At 45.2% G+C, this 20,139-nt stretch overlaps 1 protein-coding gene across 7 annotated transcripts in view; it reads right to left on the bottom strand.

Moving 5' to 3' along the window:
* LOC139581278 (disks large homolog 3-like) overlaps nt 1-20,139 on the bottom strand; it is a 97,312-nt gene that overhangs the window by 16,149 nt on the left and 61,024 nt on the right. For 3 of the 7 annotated variants that reach the window (XM_071410858.1, XM_071410855.1, XM_071410856.1), the window contains exons 9-10: nt 7,796-7,991; nt 5,476-5,578 (exon numbers count right to left, since the gene is read on the bottom strand). In XM_071410858.1, coding sequence (XP_071266959.1) covers nt 5,476-5,578; nt 7,796-7,991 — 299 coding nt within the window. Of the gene's footprint in view, nt 1-968; nt 1,258-4,472; nt 4,928-5,475; nt 5,579-7,795; nt 7,992-20,139 lie in introns of those variants that run through there. The other 4 variants (XM_071410859.1, XM_071410857.1, XM_071410860.1 and 1 more) reach the window with 3 other exon arrangements.

Raw genomic sequence — 20,139 nt, forward strand, 5'->3', positions numbered from 1 at the left:
GGAAAGTCGTATTCCTGGTCGTAATGTTGGTAAGTTGACGTCGCTCTTATATCCAATAGTTCTTCCTGGCTGTATGTAATAACACTTAAGATTTTCTGGGCTAACAATGTAAGAAATACATTAAAAAACGAATTACTGCATAGTTTCCTAAGGACTTGAAGCGAGGCGACGATCTTGCTTTATGAAGTCGACTACTAGCGTCTCCTGGCCATTGAATGTGTGGCTCAGCACTCGGGTGAGCAGTGTGAGAGTGGTGGTTCAGTAGCGGCTCTTTTCAGCCTGATTCATTACCTCAGGACCAGATGGAGCTTCATCATGTCTCTGCCTCACACATCCACTAATATCTCCTGTCAGGTCATTGATTATGCAAATTAATTAAGTACGTTCAACATGGAACTCAAACATGATTTTTTCCAAAGGAAGCTAGCCACTCCAACACGTTTGAAAGCCAGTCCAACCCGTTTGAATGGATGACCATTTGTCATGGTGTATAAATCCACTGCTTCCTGATATATGAATCCACCTAAGCCTCCTCATTAAACATGCACTCATCAAGATCAAAACCAACAGACGCTGATTGAAAAACAAGTACTTGTGATGAGAACCATGTAAACGTCAGAACCACAATGGTGTTAGTGGAGTGCCGCAACCAACGTTTGTATCTGGAGTCCCCACCACATGAGATAAGGCAAGATAAAGCAAATATACGTGGAAGCAAAACATTGATTCCAACAATATTGTGTCAGAGGTTCCACATTGACAGTAACATACTGGACAAGATGCCATTCATTCCATTGAGTGATAACCGACCACATACCATTGCCTCTGAAGTCACCACTATCAACAAACTAAGGGACATTCAGTACGTATCAACTTCAAAAGGTTATACTTTTAGAACAGAGTTGCTTTAACACAAAATATTGTTGTGCAATGAGTCTGACTCCCATCCCTGTAAGGGTTTCACTCACCTTAGAAATCAGTCGGCTGGATGGAAACACTTTCCAATATGAGAATGATCAGAAATCAATGTTCTAAAGGTAGCCTAACCTCAGAAACAACCTTTCCTCTAATGATGATTTAGGCTACTCCAGTTTATCCGTAAATAAACCATATCAGATGTGAAAAAAAGGTCATTCTCTCTGGCAGTAGGTCCCCAGCCTCAACTCTACCCCCCCAGCCGAAACCCGAAGTAGAGAGGATTCAAAGCAAACAGAAACCACTCCCGAGGCATGATGTGTAGTCTCCGCCCTGCTCCCTCTCTCTGGCTGCGGCTTAACTATACAGGAGGATGGCACAGCAAGGTGAGGTAACCCGACACCACCTGCCCGCCTGCCTGTAACTAGGGGCAACGCCCAGGCACTATCAGGAGCCACAGAGCAGCCTATGCGGAAGCAGCCAGGCAGACTAGTCCACTTGGCTCTCAGACAAGGGAGGGGAGAAAAAGGAAAACTGCCGGAAGCAAGGATATAAGAGGGCGGGAGGGACAAGAAAAAAGACCGAAGGAGAGACCCAGACATTAGTGTCCTATTTCCAAGAATATCAACACACCACATCGTTAGTCAACGCTCCCCAGAGCAATGGAGAAGAGTGTAGTGGGTGGGGGTGGTTGGGCCCTCACTCCTAAAGGTCTGTAAGCAGCGCTATATCCATTGTCAGTCATCCCTTCAGTCCTAACCACCAGAGAGAGACTGAGGGGCAGGACCACCCTGCAGCCCCCCTCCAGCTGCCAGGCTCCACAGGGAACACATTTAACAACAGAGAAAACAGCTGTAGTCTGCAGTCAGCTTGGCTTTCAGAGGGGATTGAAGCACCGCAACCTGATATGGAGCTGAGTCCATAACCAAGTCCCAAACACCATAACCAACAAGTCAAAACAACAACAGTCTTCAAATCTACACCACCAAAAAGCACAAACTCTTATTGGAATAAGTACAATAGGAGAGTACATTTTGGAATGATCCCTAAGGAAGAAGTACAGGGAGACAAGAACAGAAACTGGGTCATTTCTGCATCTCGCCATCTCCTACTGCTTGTCCTTATTAGCTGTACTGTCTTTTATTTTTTTGTCGGGGGGGGGGGCTGCCTGCTCCACTCTTGATCCTGTCATGAAACAGCCCGGGCATGTGTTTGTAATATAAGTTTACAGTGCTATGTTGCCATGTTCTCTGGGTTAGTCTAGGTTGGGACTACTTTCCCAGTGCTATAACATGAACATGTAAACCTGGACTACCCTCATTTGTGAAATGAGTTGCTGGGGTTGACATTTAGCCTAGTCTTGTCGCTGTGAAACCCCTCGCCAGGGCAGGGATAAGGTCTACTGTAATTCTACCCCAGTGACAGAGAGGGAGGGGGGGGGGGGCATGAGAGTACACTATGCACCTCTCCATTCCACTCAATGAACTCAATGTTACGATTGAGAGTTAGAGTGACATTTGGTGGCAGTCCAGTAAGTATGAAAGGGTGCAGTCTCTACTCTCTGCTGTGAGTTCAGCTCATGTATTCTTCAGTGCTGGCCTTCCATCAGAGGTCTGTGGAGTGGACGGCCGGGCTCCTGCCCCTGAGAGAGAGGAGTCCAGGCAGTGAGCCCAGCATGAAGCAGCATTTACACTCCACTTACTCCTGACTGACTGACTGACTGTCCTCTACAACGGTCCGGGTCCCTCTGAATAGACCCAGGCTAAGGACATGTCATGTCTGAGCTCAGGACGCCAGCTGAGTTATTGGCCACAGATCTTAGTGCACTCTTGACTCATCCATCTAGGTCTGGTTAAATATTGCCAGCGCTAGACTTTAACAGATACTGATCAGATTGTCCTGAAGGATACAACAGTAGACAGGCACGATACTAAAAAAGGCACTGTTGTATTGACTTGAGGCATTTTATAAAACAAGAGTTCACTCTGGCAAATACAACATTATTTCAAGATATTGTTTGACCCCTGTAGATCAAACATTTAACAGACTGGCAACATTTACTATGGTAGATGGGGCATCATTAATTATCTACTGTAAAAAGACACCCTTTGCTGTTCTTGGAGGCACATCAGCCTAGTGGGCCTGGGTCACTAGCCCAACTGGTTCCAGAGCCAGAATCCAACTCTGATTCAATGAGCTTTTCTGGCATCCATTACCTGACCTTTCTTCCCACAGAAATGCCAGACCCGTGGAGAGTAATTAAACCCTCCTTGATCCAGGTTGATGTTTTGTGTGTTATTGGAGGTATCCGGAATATGGGAGAGAACAAGCTACAACTTAGACTCCTACATTCCTGTCATAGTCCAAGCTGAGAGGAGAGCTGAGACCTAAAGCTCATATCCTTTCAATTGTTGTTACAGCGTGTGCATGCATACCAGATTCTACTTCTAAAGAACGTCATATTTACCTATGATCTGCCCTTTATGCTTTTGTTATTAGGCTGTGTTTGTCTTTGTTACCTGCATATGAGAATTGTTCTATGACATTGTATAAACTGCCTTTATTTTGCTGGACCCCAGGAAGAATAGCTGCTGCTTTGGCAAATGGTCAAGCCTCACCCTGACATATCAATCAGGTGTTTGAAAAGGTTTGTTTCCTGATGAGGTCACTTCCTGAAATGACAGGACCTGCTCCATTCTGGTCAGGGCTATAAGGATGCAGCTAATGTCAAAGTGAGGTCAAAAGTTGCATGTTACAGTCGCGGCCGGATAATTTTTGCGTTTTAATTAACGCTAAACTAATTATCCTTACCGGCTACGAGAAGCACTTCTGACATTAGCTGCACCCCATCTACTCAAAACCCTCCACTCTGACCACACCTGTGTCCACCTGTTTGTTATCTAATGAGGCATTTCTTATCGCTAAATCAATAAGAACACTGACAAGAGTAACGTTAGATTGCTAACAATCTAGTTGAGAGTAATTTACTAAGTCGTTCACTATGATGCAACATTTATAACTAACGTGACCTAGCTACTAAACCTTTAGATAACCTCTGACATTATATTAAAGGTTGAATGCTAACGTTAACACGCTAACTTTAGCTAGCTAGATAACGTCCTCAAATCATTTGACTAACTAACGTTACCGTAGTTAGCTAATTTACCTAACTGCATTTGGTGGAAACTGGCGAGCTATGGGCACATAACTACTATAGCTAGTTAGCTACAAATACAATCTAGTTTATAGATAATTCCAAACGGATCCTAGCATTTGGTTAAACTAAGAGTTTACCAAACGGCGCAAACAGGAGCTAATCCACGGCGCAGGTTTAACGTTAGCTTGGTGGCAAGATAATACTTTGTTTGCCCCGTAACTTGGTTGTGCAACAACAGAAACCCCTATAACGGCAAGTTACTGTCGTTAACCGACCCCAAAAGCTTGAGTGACTACACAAATGTTACAGTAAATGTTCCTGATTCCACTGTATTCTCTCCACCCTCTTTCCTGTAAATGGGAGCGCGCGGGACAACAATTGCTCCTGTTTATTTCCTCACCTCTGTTCAGTGCAATGCTGTGTTACTTCGCAGCCCGTGGTATCTGATCCTAACATCCAGCCGACTGTGAATTCATGCCCATCCCCCATGCACATTTGTGTGTAGCTGAAGAAGTTCAAAAGTTCCTCCACCTTTCCTTTCTTCTCCCTAGTATATCCTCGCGCACGCTCTGTAATTATGTTCGCGCCCCTCTGCCTGCCCTCACTCCAGTTTGTTTTGTTTCCGTTTTCCTTCCCTAGTACAGTGACCGCAGAGACGGAAACACTGTACACGGAGGATTGGACTCGAAACAGTGGAAAGAAGGACAACAGCCAGTCCTTCGGTTGCCCGCCTTGCAGTTGGCTCTACACTTCAGCCTGGCTGTACAGCGAATGTATTAATGTAAGCGGAGCCCCTGAACATGAATCCCGGCACAGTCAGCCAATCACAAGACGCTCTGTAGCCTACTGTCCTCATTTGCGAACCAGACTCTCTTCAAGATAACTAAGACAGACCAGGTAAGGGCTTGTATGTACCCAGATGAAGACAGCTTGGCTGTCCAAACGTTGGTTCTAAAAGTATTTCATCTGAGCTCCTAGAGGCTCTCCTTTTCTTTTTCAAGGGCTGCATGTAGCCTAGCCTACACCACTGCAGTAGTTTAAACATTTGGGACATTAACATGTCACATGGTTCTGAAAGATTGGTTTTGCTTTATTGTAAATATTTACATTAGTAGGTCTACACTTCAAAGTAAGAAATACAAATACTGTAGAGGCTGGTTTGCTTAACTAGATCACCTGTATGCCCCTCATCTAGTGCAGTCCTCTGTAAGACTGAGATGATTATTCAGCACATCTGTCCACAACATAAAGATCAAGATAAAGAATGAGCTGTTTGTGCGGTTGCTCAGCAGCCCCCTTACTGCACATAAACAGACCTTTAGTTGCTTTGGATGACAGCAACTAAAATGTAAAGTATGTGGTGTAGGTAGGTTTGGGTTGAGAGAGAGCAGAGAAACTCCTACCTTCTGGTCGGTACTGGGCGATGATGGTGACCGTCTGGCCGGCCCTCTTCAGCGCTGCAGCTGCCTGCTCGTGGGTGGCGTTCCGCAGGTTCACCCCATTCACCTGAGACACATAGCAGAGGGCAGAACCTCAACCATGGAGCCTTATTGACAGGCCAATGGACCAACCAGCACAGAGCTATTGAGCCAACAAAGGAATAAGACTACCTGGCTCTGACATAAGGATGTGTAGGAGAGCCTCATCCTGTTTATCCTCTCCTGGATCACCAGCTGGATGATTAGTTTTCAATCAGTGGAGGTATGACCTTGGCATGATGAACAGTTTTGTGACTAGAGAAAATGGCTGATTCATAATCCCACGAGGACCATTGAGCAGATGTGCCCTCCAGAAAGGTACTTATTTGTCATCATGGGGGACCTTGCATTAGCTATAAGAGATTATTGGTTTAAATGAGAGCTGTGACCTTGACTGGAAGATGGTCCAATGGTCTCTTTGGTTTACTTTGATTCCATGCTGCCCAACTTATTATACACTGCTCAAAAAAATAAAGGGAACACTTAAACAACACAATGTAACTCCAAGTCAATCACACTTCTATGAAATCAAACTGTCCACTTAGGAAGCAACACTGATTGAGAATAAATTTCACATGCTGTTGTGCAAATGGAATAGACAAAAGGTGGAAATTATAGGCAATTAGCAAGACACCCCCAAAAAAGGAGTGATTCTGCAGGTGGTGACCACAGACAACTTCTCAGTTCCTATGCTTCCTGGCTGATGTTTTGGTCACTTTTGAATGCTGGCGGTGCTCTCACTCTAGTGGTAGCATGAGACGGAGTCTACAACCCACACAAGTGGCTCAGGTAGTGCAGTTCATCCAGGATGGCACATCAATGCGAGCTGTGGCAAGAAGGTTTGCTGTGTCTGTCAGCGTAGTGTCCAGAGCATGGAGGCGCTACCAGGAGACAGGCCAGTACATCAGGAGACATGGAGGAGGCCGTAGGAGGGCAACAACCCAGCAGCAGGACCGCTACCTCCGCCTTTGTGCAAGGAGGTGCACTGCCAGAGCCCTGCAAAATGACCTCCAGCAGGCCACAAATGTGCATGTGTCAGCATATGGTCTCACAAGGGGTCTGAGGATCTCATCTCGGTACCTAATGGCAGTCAGGCTACCTCTGGCGAGCACATGGAGGGCTGTGCGGCCCAACAAAGAAATGCCACCCCACACCATGACTGACCCACCGCAAAACCGGACATGCTGGAGGATGTTGCAGGCAGCAGAACGTTCTCCACGGCGTCTCCAGACTCTGTCACGTCTGTCACATGTGCTCATGTGCTCAGTGTGAACCTGCTTTCATCTGTGAAGAGCACAGGGCGCCGGTGGCGAATTTGCCAATCTTGGTGTTCTCTGGCAAATGCCAAACGTCCTGCACGGTGCTGGGCTGTAAGCACAACCCCCACCTGTGGACGTCGGGCCCTCATACCACCCTCATGGAGTCTGTTTCTGACCGTTTGAGCAGACACATGCACATTTGTGGCCTGCTGGAGGTCATTTTGCAGGGCTCTGGCAGTGCACCTCCTTGCACAAAGGCGGAGGTAGCGGTCCTGCTGCTGGGTTGTTGCCCTCCTACGGCCTCCTCCACGTCTCCTGATGTACTGGCCTGTCTCCTGGTAGCGCCTCCATGCTCTGGACACTATGCTGACAGACACAGCAAACCTTTTTGCCACAGCTCGCATTGATGTGCCATCCTGGATGAACTGCACTACCTGAGCCACTTGTGTGGGTTGTAGACTCCGTCTCATGCTACCACTAGAGTGAGAGCACCGCCAGCATTCAAAAGTGACCAAAACATCAGCCAGGAAGCATAGGAACTGAGAAGTTGTCTGTGGTCACCACCTGCAGAATCACTCCTTTTTTGGGGGTGTCTTGCTAATTGCCTATAATTTCCACCTTTTGTCTATTCCATTTGCACAACAGCATGTGAAATTTATTCTCAATCAGTGTTGCTTCCTAAGTGGACAGTTTGATTTCACAGAAGTGTGATTGACTTGGAGTTACATTGTGTTGTTTAAGTGTTCCCTTTATTTTTTTGAGCAGTGTATTTATCCTGTTACCACTTTGGGTCTACTCCTCTCTCCATTGTTATTGTCTGTTGGTAAAGGCACGTCTTCGATGGTAAATCTTTAGTGCTAAAACACCTTAAATGCACTAATACTGTATACGCTATGCAACTTGCTATACATTTTAAAGCAATGTGTAAACCCTGCCACAGGTTGGCTGGCTGGTTAGTTAGTTGCCAGGACCGGTAAGCCACTGACCGAGAGGATGCGGTCTCCCCTTCTGAGCTCTCCGCTCAGGTCTGCTGGTCCTCCAGCCAGGATGAAGGAGACAAAAATGCCCTCTCCATCCTCGCCGCCCACGATGTTGAAGCCCAGCCCCGTGGAGCCCTTGTGCAGCAGCACCTTCCGCGGCTCCCTGCCAAACAGAGCAACAGCGTCAGGGCGCGGGGCGGGACTGGGAGAACAGGAGAGAGGCAGAGACAGACAGAAAGAGGGAGAGAAGTGTTTAGTTTATTAATTCGACCGTAAAAATAAGAAAAAAAGAACACAACTTGATGCACATCATGGAGGATAACACACAGTCTGGGACTTATTTACATTGTGGTCCTCTTGAGACAACATGGCTAGGCAAGATCGGACACGGTTGAACACAGTATGACAGCGAGATAATAAAACATGAAAACAAAGAAGAACATCTATCTCATCATTGCAGTTACATTGTAGGATACATTCATATGGGCACAGAAGACAAAACTGTTTTTTACTTTATTTTTTAAAGCTGCCCAGAGAGGACGTTATTTTTATGGGCAGCGGCAACTCATTTCACTCGGAGGCTCCAATATACAAGAAAGTACCTTTCCCAGCATTACTCCTGAACCTGTATGAGCACACATTAGCAACACCTGATCTGGTGCTGTGATTGTGTGCATCCCTAACATGGGGAAAGTAGTCATTCAGATATCTGGGTGCAGAACCATAAATCCTCCTGTAAACCAGACCCTGTCTAATCTGGGACACCCTAATTAAACCAAACCCAGTCTAATCTGGGACACCTTCATTAAACCAGACCCAGTCTAATCTGGGAAACCCTCATTAAACCAGACCCAGTCTAATCTGGGACACCGTGATTAATCCAGACCCAGTCTAATCTGGGACACCCTAGCCTGAACAGGCAGCCAGTTGATTCCTGAAAGCAGCCTCTGCCTATGTGAGTACATGGACTCACCTTCAATACTACCCTGATCAGTTTATTCTGGGCTATCTGGAGCTTCCCCTTCAGAAGCTTAGATAAGCCTCCAAACCAGGAAGTACTAGCAATGTCTAAATGGTATTGAATAAGGGCAGTGGCTAGCACTCTCATGGAGTCCTTATCAAGAAGCTTGGACATTTTAGCCAGAAACTTGGTCCTGGCATTAACCTTCCCTAGCACTTTAGTGGCCATGGTCACACCCCCCAAGCTTCCATTAAGGATGCATCCCAGGTAGCTAACAGAGGTTTTAGTGGTAGTAGGTTTTAGTAGTGGAAAGTGAGGGAGAGAATGAGAAGAGAGAAAGAGGGGGAGGAGTGAGAAAGAGGGAAGGAAGAGAGAAAGATAGAGGGGGAGACGGAGGTAGTTTAGGAAACAACCCACACCAACATCTGTTTATACATGGCGCCAACTTGTATTCTGGAAAAGGTGACACATACATCTCTTATTTTGAAGTAAATATACAATCCTTCGACTATGCTGCTGCAGAGCATGAAGAGAAGCGCTTTCTATGCATGTTTCAAAGTAAATACTTTCATATACCTTTGCAGGAAAGAAAAAATCCCAGCATATAAATGAGTAATAAACATCATTCCACAAACGGAACCAAAAAATGTGAAAAAGGAAATGAAATACTTAGACGGCACTCTCACGGGTTGAACTACACTGGCAATAGGCATGTAAGAAGAACATGTGGTGATTATGATCAGACTTCACCTCGAACAATGCTTTGAGTTTCAAGGGACAACTGGGCCCACCAAGACATGCTGTCTTTCATGAACAATTTGCCCCCTCGGGCACTGTTCCGTCTCACGCTCATGTGCTCACACACACACAATGAGCAGCCCCACGCTTGACTGCTCCTGCTGCAGCTCTGTTTTAGCTTTAGCCGCTGTGAGTCATCATCAGGCAGGCTGAATTCCAGACTGTGTCGTACTGAGGATCTTGAAGAGGCCAAACCACTGCTAGGGACCATCAAAAACCTTCTGAGAACATGCCTCAGATATAAGGCAAAGACACACTTTGCAGAGGCTCTGGAAGCTTACACAGACACACACACAGTCACCCCTCTCAGCAGAGCCCTCCGCATGGTTCCCATTAGTGGTCTTCACTCCCAGTACTCAGCCTGCGGTCCACAAGAACAATTCCTACTCAATCCCTAATGGCTTTGCTCTAAGTTGCTGAAGAGACTCTTTTTACATCAATGGAGGCCAAGACTGCATGCATACAGTATATACTTTCCTAGCATTAGTCTTAGGGCCTGACTGAAAACAACCCTGATTGTTCCAGTAAAACATGTGAAGAGGCATGGTGGTAAGTTTTAAATGGTTTCACAAAGGTTGATTAACATTAATAAAAGGTACTTAGACTGAAGAGAAATGATTGAATGGTACTTACATAAATACCTCACATTGATCTAAAACCCATATCAGCACATTCTGGATTGTTACAAGAGGGTTGGAACCAAAATGATTTTCTAATTGTTCCGTTCCGAACAGAAACCCTTATTTTTTATTTTCCATTCCAGTGTTCCAACCAGAAAATAAAGTTCTGAACTGGTTCGAACCCCCAAAAAAGTAATGGTTCCTTTGCATTCTTTTTTAACCTGTGAAATCTACATTTTTACAAAATAGCTCATTCATTTACTTGACCCATTAGTACAGATAGAGAAGCTTGCTATGGAACGTGTAAGCTACAGTAGTTGTTTGCATGTTTGATTGGTCAGATAAGTAAAGGTGCGGTTATGCGGTTAAAAATGCGGTTATTTTTCGGTTTTTAGTTCTGTTCCCTGAACCGGTTACAACCCCTGGTTACAATACCCTCCAAATATAATGCATTTCCTCTATTGAGAGTCCCTTCATTTAAGTTCATGCCCATGGCCTCAACCTAGAGCATACTGTATGACTAAAGCCTATTTGGCAGTGAAAGCCTGATGAACAATAGTAGCAGTGCAATAGGTCTGGGTCTGAATAAGGCAGTCTTTTTCAAATGACTGCATTAGGTTTGTTCCCACATGGGAGGGTGAGTCAGAGATTCATTAAGCCCATACTGACCACACACACACACTCCTCTTTCGGTCATCCATCCACAACTTTGCTTAGCAGCGGCTCTTTTCTATATATCTTTCTAAAGGATGAATACCTTTTTGTGAAAACGACATAACACTTACATACACAATTGGGTAACAGACATGAGTATAACACATGATAAATTATCTTTAAAAGACCTCATAAAATAGCAGCAAGCAGCAAAACAAGAGGACCGTTGTACCCCCCCCCAAAGTGGACCAGGAAGTATTTGATCATCCAGGGGAGCTCTATGTGCTCATTCTGAAAAGACCCTCCCATTCCAACTCAGACACCCGCATCACCATGGTTACCTGAGGTTCCTATGTTTGCTCCTGATTGACAGTCGCTTCCTCAGCCGCTCGGGGCGAGCTCTCACAAACGACATGGAGGAGGAGATGTTCACCGTGAACATGGCGGCTACTGACTGTGGCACATTATTACTCAAACCCCAGGCATTATTACTTTAACTCCAGGGAGAAGTTAGCTATCCCTCTAACACCGCTCTCTATCTCTCCCTTGCTGGTGAGAGGAGCTCTGGTTGAGTCTCGCTGTGTACCGACGGAATCGCAGGCTGTTGTGTGATGGGAAACAGCTCCACTTTGGCCTGTCAAACTCTACATCACATCATCAGCAACAGGACAAGACTTAACCCTCACCCGCCCACACAGAGCAGACCAGAGACATCTCTAAAGAACAGAACCACATCCTACAGGAAACATCCAGGGTAGGTTCCCCCGTGCCAAGCTTCCTCCTCACGTCGCCCAGGCTTCCCTTGAGTGGCTCAGAGGGCTGTGTGTCACAGCAAAAGGTGACGGGAGTGGGATGTTGTCGGGAGGACCTCATCGCTTATCTGACGGTGGTGTCCTGGGCCAGCCCACCCAGACGCAGCAACAGCACACCAGCATTCCTGTCCATCAGCCCAGCGCTCTTGAGATTAGGCAGACAGTCTCCCAGCAGCTCCCTGCTAATTTGTGATAGAATAAACAAGCTGAGGAAGTCATGAACTTAATTTACAAATCCCTGACATCACATCCTCAAGGAATTGATGACAGTCAGGACCCGGAAATAACATAGTTGTCTTTCAGTAAAACAGCAGGATACAACTGAGGAGAAAATGTGAATAACCAAAGTGACAAGGAGCTTTGCTTAAGTTATTTGAGTGTTGGTGCTCTCTAAGTAAAGGTGTGAGTTTGTTTTGTGTGCCAGCACACGTGTGTATGTAATCCTGATAACAGAGGCTTAGGCAGTGAATTCCAAAGGTTATGAACACAGGGATCAAGCACTCCCTCCCTATCATATGACCTCCTCCCCCCTCGTCTTGTCATCCACGGCAGGAATGTAAACAGTTATGGTGCTGTAAAACCTTTACTCTCTATGCCTGTCTATGGGCCTCTCTCTCCCGTTCACCCCGTCTCTCTCTACTTCTCTTTCGTTGTCTCTCTCTCTTTGCCTCACTCACTCTCTATATATATCACTGCCTCAACCATCCTCTTCCCTCAATGTTTTGGCTGAGGCTGTGAGGCTGAGGCAGCTCAGTCCTAATGCTCTGAATGGAGATGTGGGGTTCAGCAGGTCGTGCCTCCCCAGTGCTGTGCTGCTCTGCTGCTCTGCTCTGGCAGTCTCCCTCTCCTCAGCCCAGTAATTGGCTCTGCTTGGCTGATTAATAGTGGACACTGTGGACCGCCATTTTCCATGAACACAGAGAGACCAAGTCTCAGTGGAAAACATTAGCTCCCTCTCTTTCTCTCTGGCAGGATCACAAGCCCGTTGCATGCAGGGCTGGCCTAAACAGATGTAAGAAAGACTGCTCTCTCGTCCCTCTTTTAGTTCTCCCCTTCACATTCTCCAGTGGATTGTACCACTACTTCCTCCCACTCTCTCTTTCTATTTCATTCGAATTCAGTGGTGTTCAAACTTCTTCAGCGGGGACCCCCTTTTTTCCGCCAGAATTTCTGGGTACCCCATTTTTCCCGAAGGAATTTCTTGCGACCCCACCAGAAATCTAATGACACAACCTTAAATCTGTACATTTAGATTGTTAACGACAACAAATACATCTCAATTAATAGCATTTTCATCTCTTATCAAAATGAAAAAACAAACAAAAAAGACATTTACTCAATAACGTTGTATCTTTCAAATGATCTTTCTCAAAAAAGTTTATATTGTCCTATACAATAATCTGTACTCTTAATTTCTTGTTCCAAAATAAAATAAAACATGCAGTAGTGGGGCCGCGTCCCTGAATTTGAATACCACTGTTCTAATTTGACATGGAAAAGAAAGTCCTCACTGCTTAGGCAACAGACGGTTAAATATATTTCAAGCCTCTCAGAGCAGCTAAGAATAAACCAGACGCAATGAATGATTAACAGTTTACACTCACTCTGGAGTTCAACTGAACAATTTTTATTTTTATTTTTTTAATATACAAGGAACAATGATGACTTTTTTCTAATCTTCCAGCTGCCTCTGGCCAGACTCACTCCTATCTGTGCTATGAATGGTTTCCAGTGGCCATTGAAGACCCTGCTGCTAATGTGTATAAATCCCTGTGATCCTCTCTAAAAGCTTATCGGGTCAAAGGTTGATCAGAATCCCGAGTGAAGAACAATGTCAAGTTACTGATTAGCTCACCTGCTGCAGGCTCTGTGGATTCGTGTTGTGTTTACTGTAGCTAGTCTCTGGGAAAACAGTCCTGGCCCATAGCATTCTTTACTCTGATAGTGCCCAGTTACACAGTTCAGGTGGCATTATTGGTCAGCTGAGACAAACACACACACACATGAGCTGTTCACGAGTTCTCATTTAAAAAATATATTGTATCTCAACGAGGATTAATTCACCTGGATTAATAAAGCTCACATAGCCTATAGCAGGGCTCCAACCCTGTTCCTGGAGTGCTACCATCCTGTAGGTTTTCACTCCAACCCTAATCTAGCACACCTGATTCTAATAATTAGCTTTTTGGCAAACTGAATCAGGTTAGTTACTACTGGGGTTGTAGTGAAAACCTACAGGAGGGTAGCTCTCCAGGAACAGGGTTGGAGCCCTGCTATAGAAACTAAAGTGATACAGTCGTGGCCAAAAGTTTTGAGAATGACACAAATATTAATTTTCACAAAGTCTGCTGCCTCAGTGTCTTTAGATATTTTTGTCAGATGTTACTATGGAATACTGAATTATAATTACAAGCATTTCATAAGTGTCAAAGGCTTTAATTGACAATTACATGAAGTTGATGCAAAGAGTCAAAATTTGCAGTGTTGACCCTTCTTTTTCAAGACCTCTGCAATCCGCCCTGGCATGCTACCAATTAACTTCTGGGCCACATCCTGACTGAAGTCAGCCCATTCTTGCATAATCAATGCTTGGAGTTTGTCAGAATTTGTGGGTTTTAGTTTGTCCATCCGCCTCTTGAGGATTGACCACAAGTTCTCAATGGGATTAAGGTCTGGGGAGTATCCTGGCCATGGACCCAAAATATCGATGTTTTGTTCCCCGAGCCACTTAGTTATCACTTTTGCCTTATGGCAAGGTGCTCCATCATGCTGGAAAAGGCATTGTTCGTCACCAAACTGTTCCTGGATGGTTGGGAGAAGTTGCTCTCGGAGGATGTGTTGGTGCCATTCTTTATTGATGGCTGTGATCTTAGGCAAAATTGTGAGTGAGCCCACTCCCTTGGCTGAGAAGCAACCCCACACATGAATGGTCTCAGGATGCTTTACTGTTGGCATGACACAGGACTGATGGTAGCGCTCACCTTGTCTTCTCCGGACAAGCTTTTTTCCGGATGCCCCAAACAATCGGAAAGGGGATTCATCAGAGAAAATGACTTTACCCCAGTCCTCTGCAGTCCAATCCCTGTACCTTTTGCAGAATATCAGTCTGTCCCTGATGTTTTTTTCTGGAGAGAAGTTGCTTCTTTGCTGCCCTTCTTGACACCAGGCCATCCTCCAAAAGTCTTCGCCTCACTGTGCGTGCAGATGCACTCACACCTGCCTGCTGCCATTCCTGAGCAAGCTCTGTACTGGTGGTGCCGTGATCCCGCAGCTGAATCAACTTTAGGAGACGGTCCTGGCGCTTGCTGGACTTTCTTGGGCTCCCTGAATCCTTCTTCACAACAATTGAACTGCTCTCCTTGAAGTTCTTGATGATCCGATAAATGGTTGATTTAGGTGGAATCTTACAGGCAGCAATATCCTTGCCTGTGAAGCCCTTTTTGTGAAAAGCAATGATGACGGCACGTGCTTCCTTGCAGGTAACCATGGTAGACAGAGGAAGAACAATGATTCCAAGAACCACCCTCCTTTTGAAGCTTCCAGTCTGTTATTCGAACTCAATCAGCATGACAGAGTGATCTCCAGCCTTGTCCTCGTCAACACTCACACCTGTGTTAACGAGAGAATCACTGACATGATGTCAGCTGGTCCTTTTGTGGCAGGGCTGAAATGCAGTGGAAATGTTTTGGGGGGATTCAGTTCATTTGCATGGCAAAGAGGGACTTTGCAATTAATTGCAATTCATCTGATCACTCTTCATAACATTCTGGAGTATATGCAAATTGCCATCATACAAACTGAGGCAGCAGACTTTGTGAAAATTAATATTTGTGTCATTCTCAAAACTTTTGGCCACAACTGTATATTAAGATCTCTGTGTATGATTCCAGTGAGCTAGTAGTGTCATATGGAGAGGGGAATGGGTCTGTGAGGTGACTGTCTGTAGCAACACTGAGGGCGACGCATTGCGGCGCGGATGGGCACAGGGCCGACGATACCGGCCCTCTCTCTCTGACTCACCCTCACACCAGTGGAGGCTGATGAGGGGAGGACGGCTCATAATAATGGCTGGGTTTGATGTATTTGATACCATTCCACTTATTCCGCTCCATTCATTACCACGAGCCCGCCCTCCCCAATTAAGGTGCCACCAACCTCCTGTGCCTCCGCTTTACACAAGAATTCTCAAACTTCAACAAACCCTGAGAATATAACCCTATGGAAATCTCCCTGGGCTGCAGGGAGGTCTCGCTCCTATCTGAGAGCAGGGAATCTGGATTGATCTGGATGTTGATCTACTCTGACTGGACTGGAAGTCTGTTGGCATGATGTCATCCATGACAACGTCCCTCTGTTTAGGTTTGAAGCAGACGTGACATACTGCAGAGCCCCTGGAAAACAGAGCAGATCCATGGATGCGTTTTGTAGACCAGGTCCATGTGTGTTGATTTATGTGTTGTCTGGGTGGGTATGCATGTATAAGTTGCATCGTGAGGGAGCCTGCAGTAACGTGTGTGTCTATGAGTCAGCACATTATGAGGGAATGTCTGAGTAGATCAGTGTGTTTGATTGGTGCTGGCAGCGTGGGCTGCCTGTGTGAGGGGTGGAGGGGGGTGGTGGACCTGGGTGCATGGCCTGGTTTTCCCAGAGTGCAGATGAATCATGACAGCTGCAGGAATGTCCGGCGTCTGCCGCTCCTCATTTGCTGCCCCGTGCCGGATCAGCCTCTCATTTCCCAGTACATTTATGGTAAGACCACGGCCCAGTGTTTATATTTACATAAGGACAGCAGCAGGCAAAACATTCCTGTGCTGCAGAGCTGTGTGTGTGCGTGTGCGTGTGTGTGTGTGTGTGTGTGTGAGATGACAGCCTCCAGTTACCCCTCCTCCCAATACTGTCTGTTCACTTTACCCCCACAGTCTATCGACAGCAAGACCTCACAAATACAGTGGCATGCACCCAGCAACATAAAGGCCTCCATGATGGCATTGTGATTGATAAGGGAAGTGCAGACAGTGGAGTGGACATGCAACATGAATATACACTGAGTGTACAAAACATTAAGGACACCTGCTCCTTCATTTATATTTGAGTCATTTAGCAGATGCTCTTATCCATAGTGACTTACAGTAGTGAGTGCATACATTTGACATACTTTTTTGTACTGGTCCCCAATGGGAATCGAACCCACAACCCTGGCGCTGTAACTGAGCCACGCGGGACACCCCAGTATATTTCCATGACATAGACTGACCAGGTGAATCCAGCTGAAAGCTATGATCCCTTATTGATGTCACTTGTTAAATCCACTTTAATCAGTGTAGATCAGGCGAGGAGACAGGTTAAAGAAGGATTTTTAAGCCTTGAGACAATTGAGACATGGATTGTGTATGTGTGCCATTCAGAGGGTGATTGGGCAAGACAAAAGATTTAAGTGCCTTTGAACAGGGTATGGTAGTAGGTGCCAGGAGCACCGTTTGTGTCACAAACTGCAACGCGGCTGGGTTTTTCACTCTCAACAGTATCCCGTGTGTATAAAAAATGGTCCACCACCCAAAGGACATCCAGCCAACTTGACACAACTGTGGGAAGCACTGGAGTCAACATGGGCCAGCATCCCTGTGGAACGCTTTCGACACCTTGTAGAGTCCATGCCCCGACGAATTGAGGCAGTTCTGAGGGCAAAAGGGTGGGGTGCAACTCAATATTAGAAAGGTGTTCCTAATGTTTTGTCCACTCAGTGTATGACAACAGATAAAACGAATCAACTAAACAGACACAGAGACAAGTAGATGACTTAAAATACACAATCATAAACCACACAGACACACACAAAAATTCTATCCATATATCCACTGTAGAGGTTTTCAGTAGGGCAGCTAGGACAATGACAGTGGCTTGGCTGGGGACTCAGCTCTGGGTTAAACTCAGCTCCTGAAAGATGGGATTGAGCAGCATGTGGGAGCGAGCGGCTCTGTCAGTCATACTCCTGTGGAGACGTGTGTCTCTGTGAAGGGCAGGTAGGACTCTCATCTTTAACTCTCAGTTAGCCGACTCTGCCTCGACCTCGCCTCAGGACTGGAGGGATGTTACTGTTTCTAATTCATATACATGATCAGTTTGATGACTGATTAAATGTATTTAACACTATTAGCACGTAGTATTTTCACTCTTAATTCACGTGAAATGGTATTTATGAACATTTGCAATATGCAAACATTCATAGATGACCAGCAGGGTTAAATAATAATCACAGTGGTTCTAGATGGTGCAACAGGTCAGCACTTCAGGAGTAAATGTCAGTTGGCTTTTCATAGCTGAGCATTCAGAGGTCGAGAGACAGAAAGAATTTACCAAAAAACAGAGCAAACTAGAATGCTATTTGGCCCTAAACAGAGAGTACACAGTGTCAGAATACCTGACCACAGTGACTGACGCAAAATTAAGGAAATCTTTGACTATGTACAGACTCAGTGAGCATAGCCTTGCTATTAAGAAAGGCTGCCGATGTCAGACCTGGCTCTCAAGAGAAGACAGGCTATTGCACACTGCCCACAAAATGAGGTGGAAACTGAGCTGCCAAATGTATGACCATATTAGAGACACATATTTCCCTCAGATTACACAGACCCACAAAGAATTCGAAAACAAATCTAATTTTGATAAACTCCCATATCTATTGGGTGAAATATGAGTGTGCAATCACAGCAGCAAGATTTGTGACCTGTTGCCACAAGAAAAGGGCAACCAGTGAAGAACAAACACCATTGTAAATACAACCTATATTTATGTTTATTTATTTTCCCTTTTGTACTTGAACTATTTGCACATCATTATAATACTGTATACAGACATAATATGACATTTGAAATGTCTTTATTCTTTTGGAACTTTTCTAAGTGTAATGTTTACTGTATCAAATCAAATTTATTTACATAGCCCTTCTTACATCAGCTGATATCTCAAAGTGCTGTACAGAAACCCAGCCTAAAACCCCATACTGTAAATTTTTTATTGTTTATTTCACTTTTGTTTATTATCTATTTCACTTGCTTTGGCAATGTACAGTGCCTTGCAAAAGTATTCATCCCCCTTGGCGTTTTTCATATTTTGTTGCATTACAACCTGGTATTTAAATGGATTTTTATTTAGATTTAATGTAATGGACATACAGAAAATAGTCCAATTTGGTGAAGTGAAAAAAAAAAAAAAAAAACTGTTTAAAACAAAACCAAAATAAATAAAATACAGAAAAGTGGTGCATGCATATTTATTCACCCACTTTGTTATGAAGCCCCTAAATAAGATCTGGTGCAACCAATTACCTTCAGAAGTCACACAATTAGTTAAATAAAGCCCACCTGTGTGCAATCTAAGTAGCACATGATCTGTCACATGATCTCAGTATATATACACCTGTTCTGAATGGCCCCAGAGTCTGCAACACCACTAAGCAACGGGCACCACCAAGCAAGCAGCACCATGAAAACCATGGAGCTCTCCAAACAGGTCAGGGACAAAGTTGTGGAGAAGTACAGATCAGGGTTGGGTTATAAAAAAAAATCTGAAACTTTGAAGATCCCACGGAGCACCATTAAATCCATTATTAAAAAATGGAAAGAATATGGCACCACAACAAACCTGCCAAGAGAGGGGTGCCCACCAAAACTCACGGACCAGGCAAGGAGGGAATTAATCAGAGGCAACAAAGAGACCAAAGATAACCCTGAAGGAGCTGCAAAGCTCCACAGCGGAGATTGGAGTATCTGGCCATTGGACCACTTTAAGCCGTCCACTCCACAGAGCTGGGCTTTACGGAAGAGTGTCCAGAAAAAAGCCATTGCTTAAAGAAAAAAATAAGCAAACACGTTTGGTGTTCGCGAAAAGGCATGTGGGAGACTCCCCAAACATAAGGAAGAAGGTACTCTGGTCAGATGAGACTAAAATTTTGCTTTTTGGCCATCAAGGAAAACGCTATGTCTGGTGCAAATCTAACACCTCTCATCACCCCGAGAACAACATCCCCACAGTGAAGTATGGTGGTGGCAGCATCATGCTGTGGGGATGTTTTTCATCGGCAGGGACTGGGAAACTGGTCAGAATTGAAGGAATAATGGATGGCGCTAAATACAGGGAAATTCTTGAGGGAAACCTGTGTCAGTCTTCCAGAGATTTGAGACTGGTACGGAGGTTCACCTTCCAGCAGGACAATGACCCTAAGCATACTGCTAGAGCAACACTTGAGTGGTTTAAGGGGAAACATTTAAATGTCTTGGAATGGCCTAGTCAAAGCCCAGACCTCAATCCAATTGAGAATCTGTGGTATGACTTAAAGATTGCCGTACACCAGCAGAACCCATCCAACTTGAAGGAGCTGGAGCAGTTTTGCCTTGAAGAATGGGCAAAAATCCCAATGGCTAGATGTGCCAAGCTTATAGAGACATACCCCAAGAGACTTGCAGCTGTAATTGCTGCAAAAGGTGGCTCTACAAAGTATTGACTTTG

Source organism: Salvelinus alpinus, chromosome 7 (assembly GCF_045679555.1).
Source record: "Salvelinus alpinus chromosome 7, SLU_Salpinus.1, whole genome shotgun sequence".
Lineage (NCBI taxonomy): Eukaryota > Metazoa > Chordata > Actinopteri > Salmoniformes > Salmonidae > Salvelinus > Salvelinus alpinus.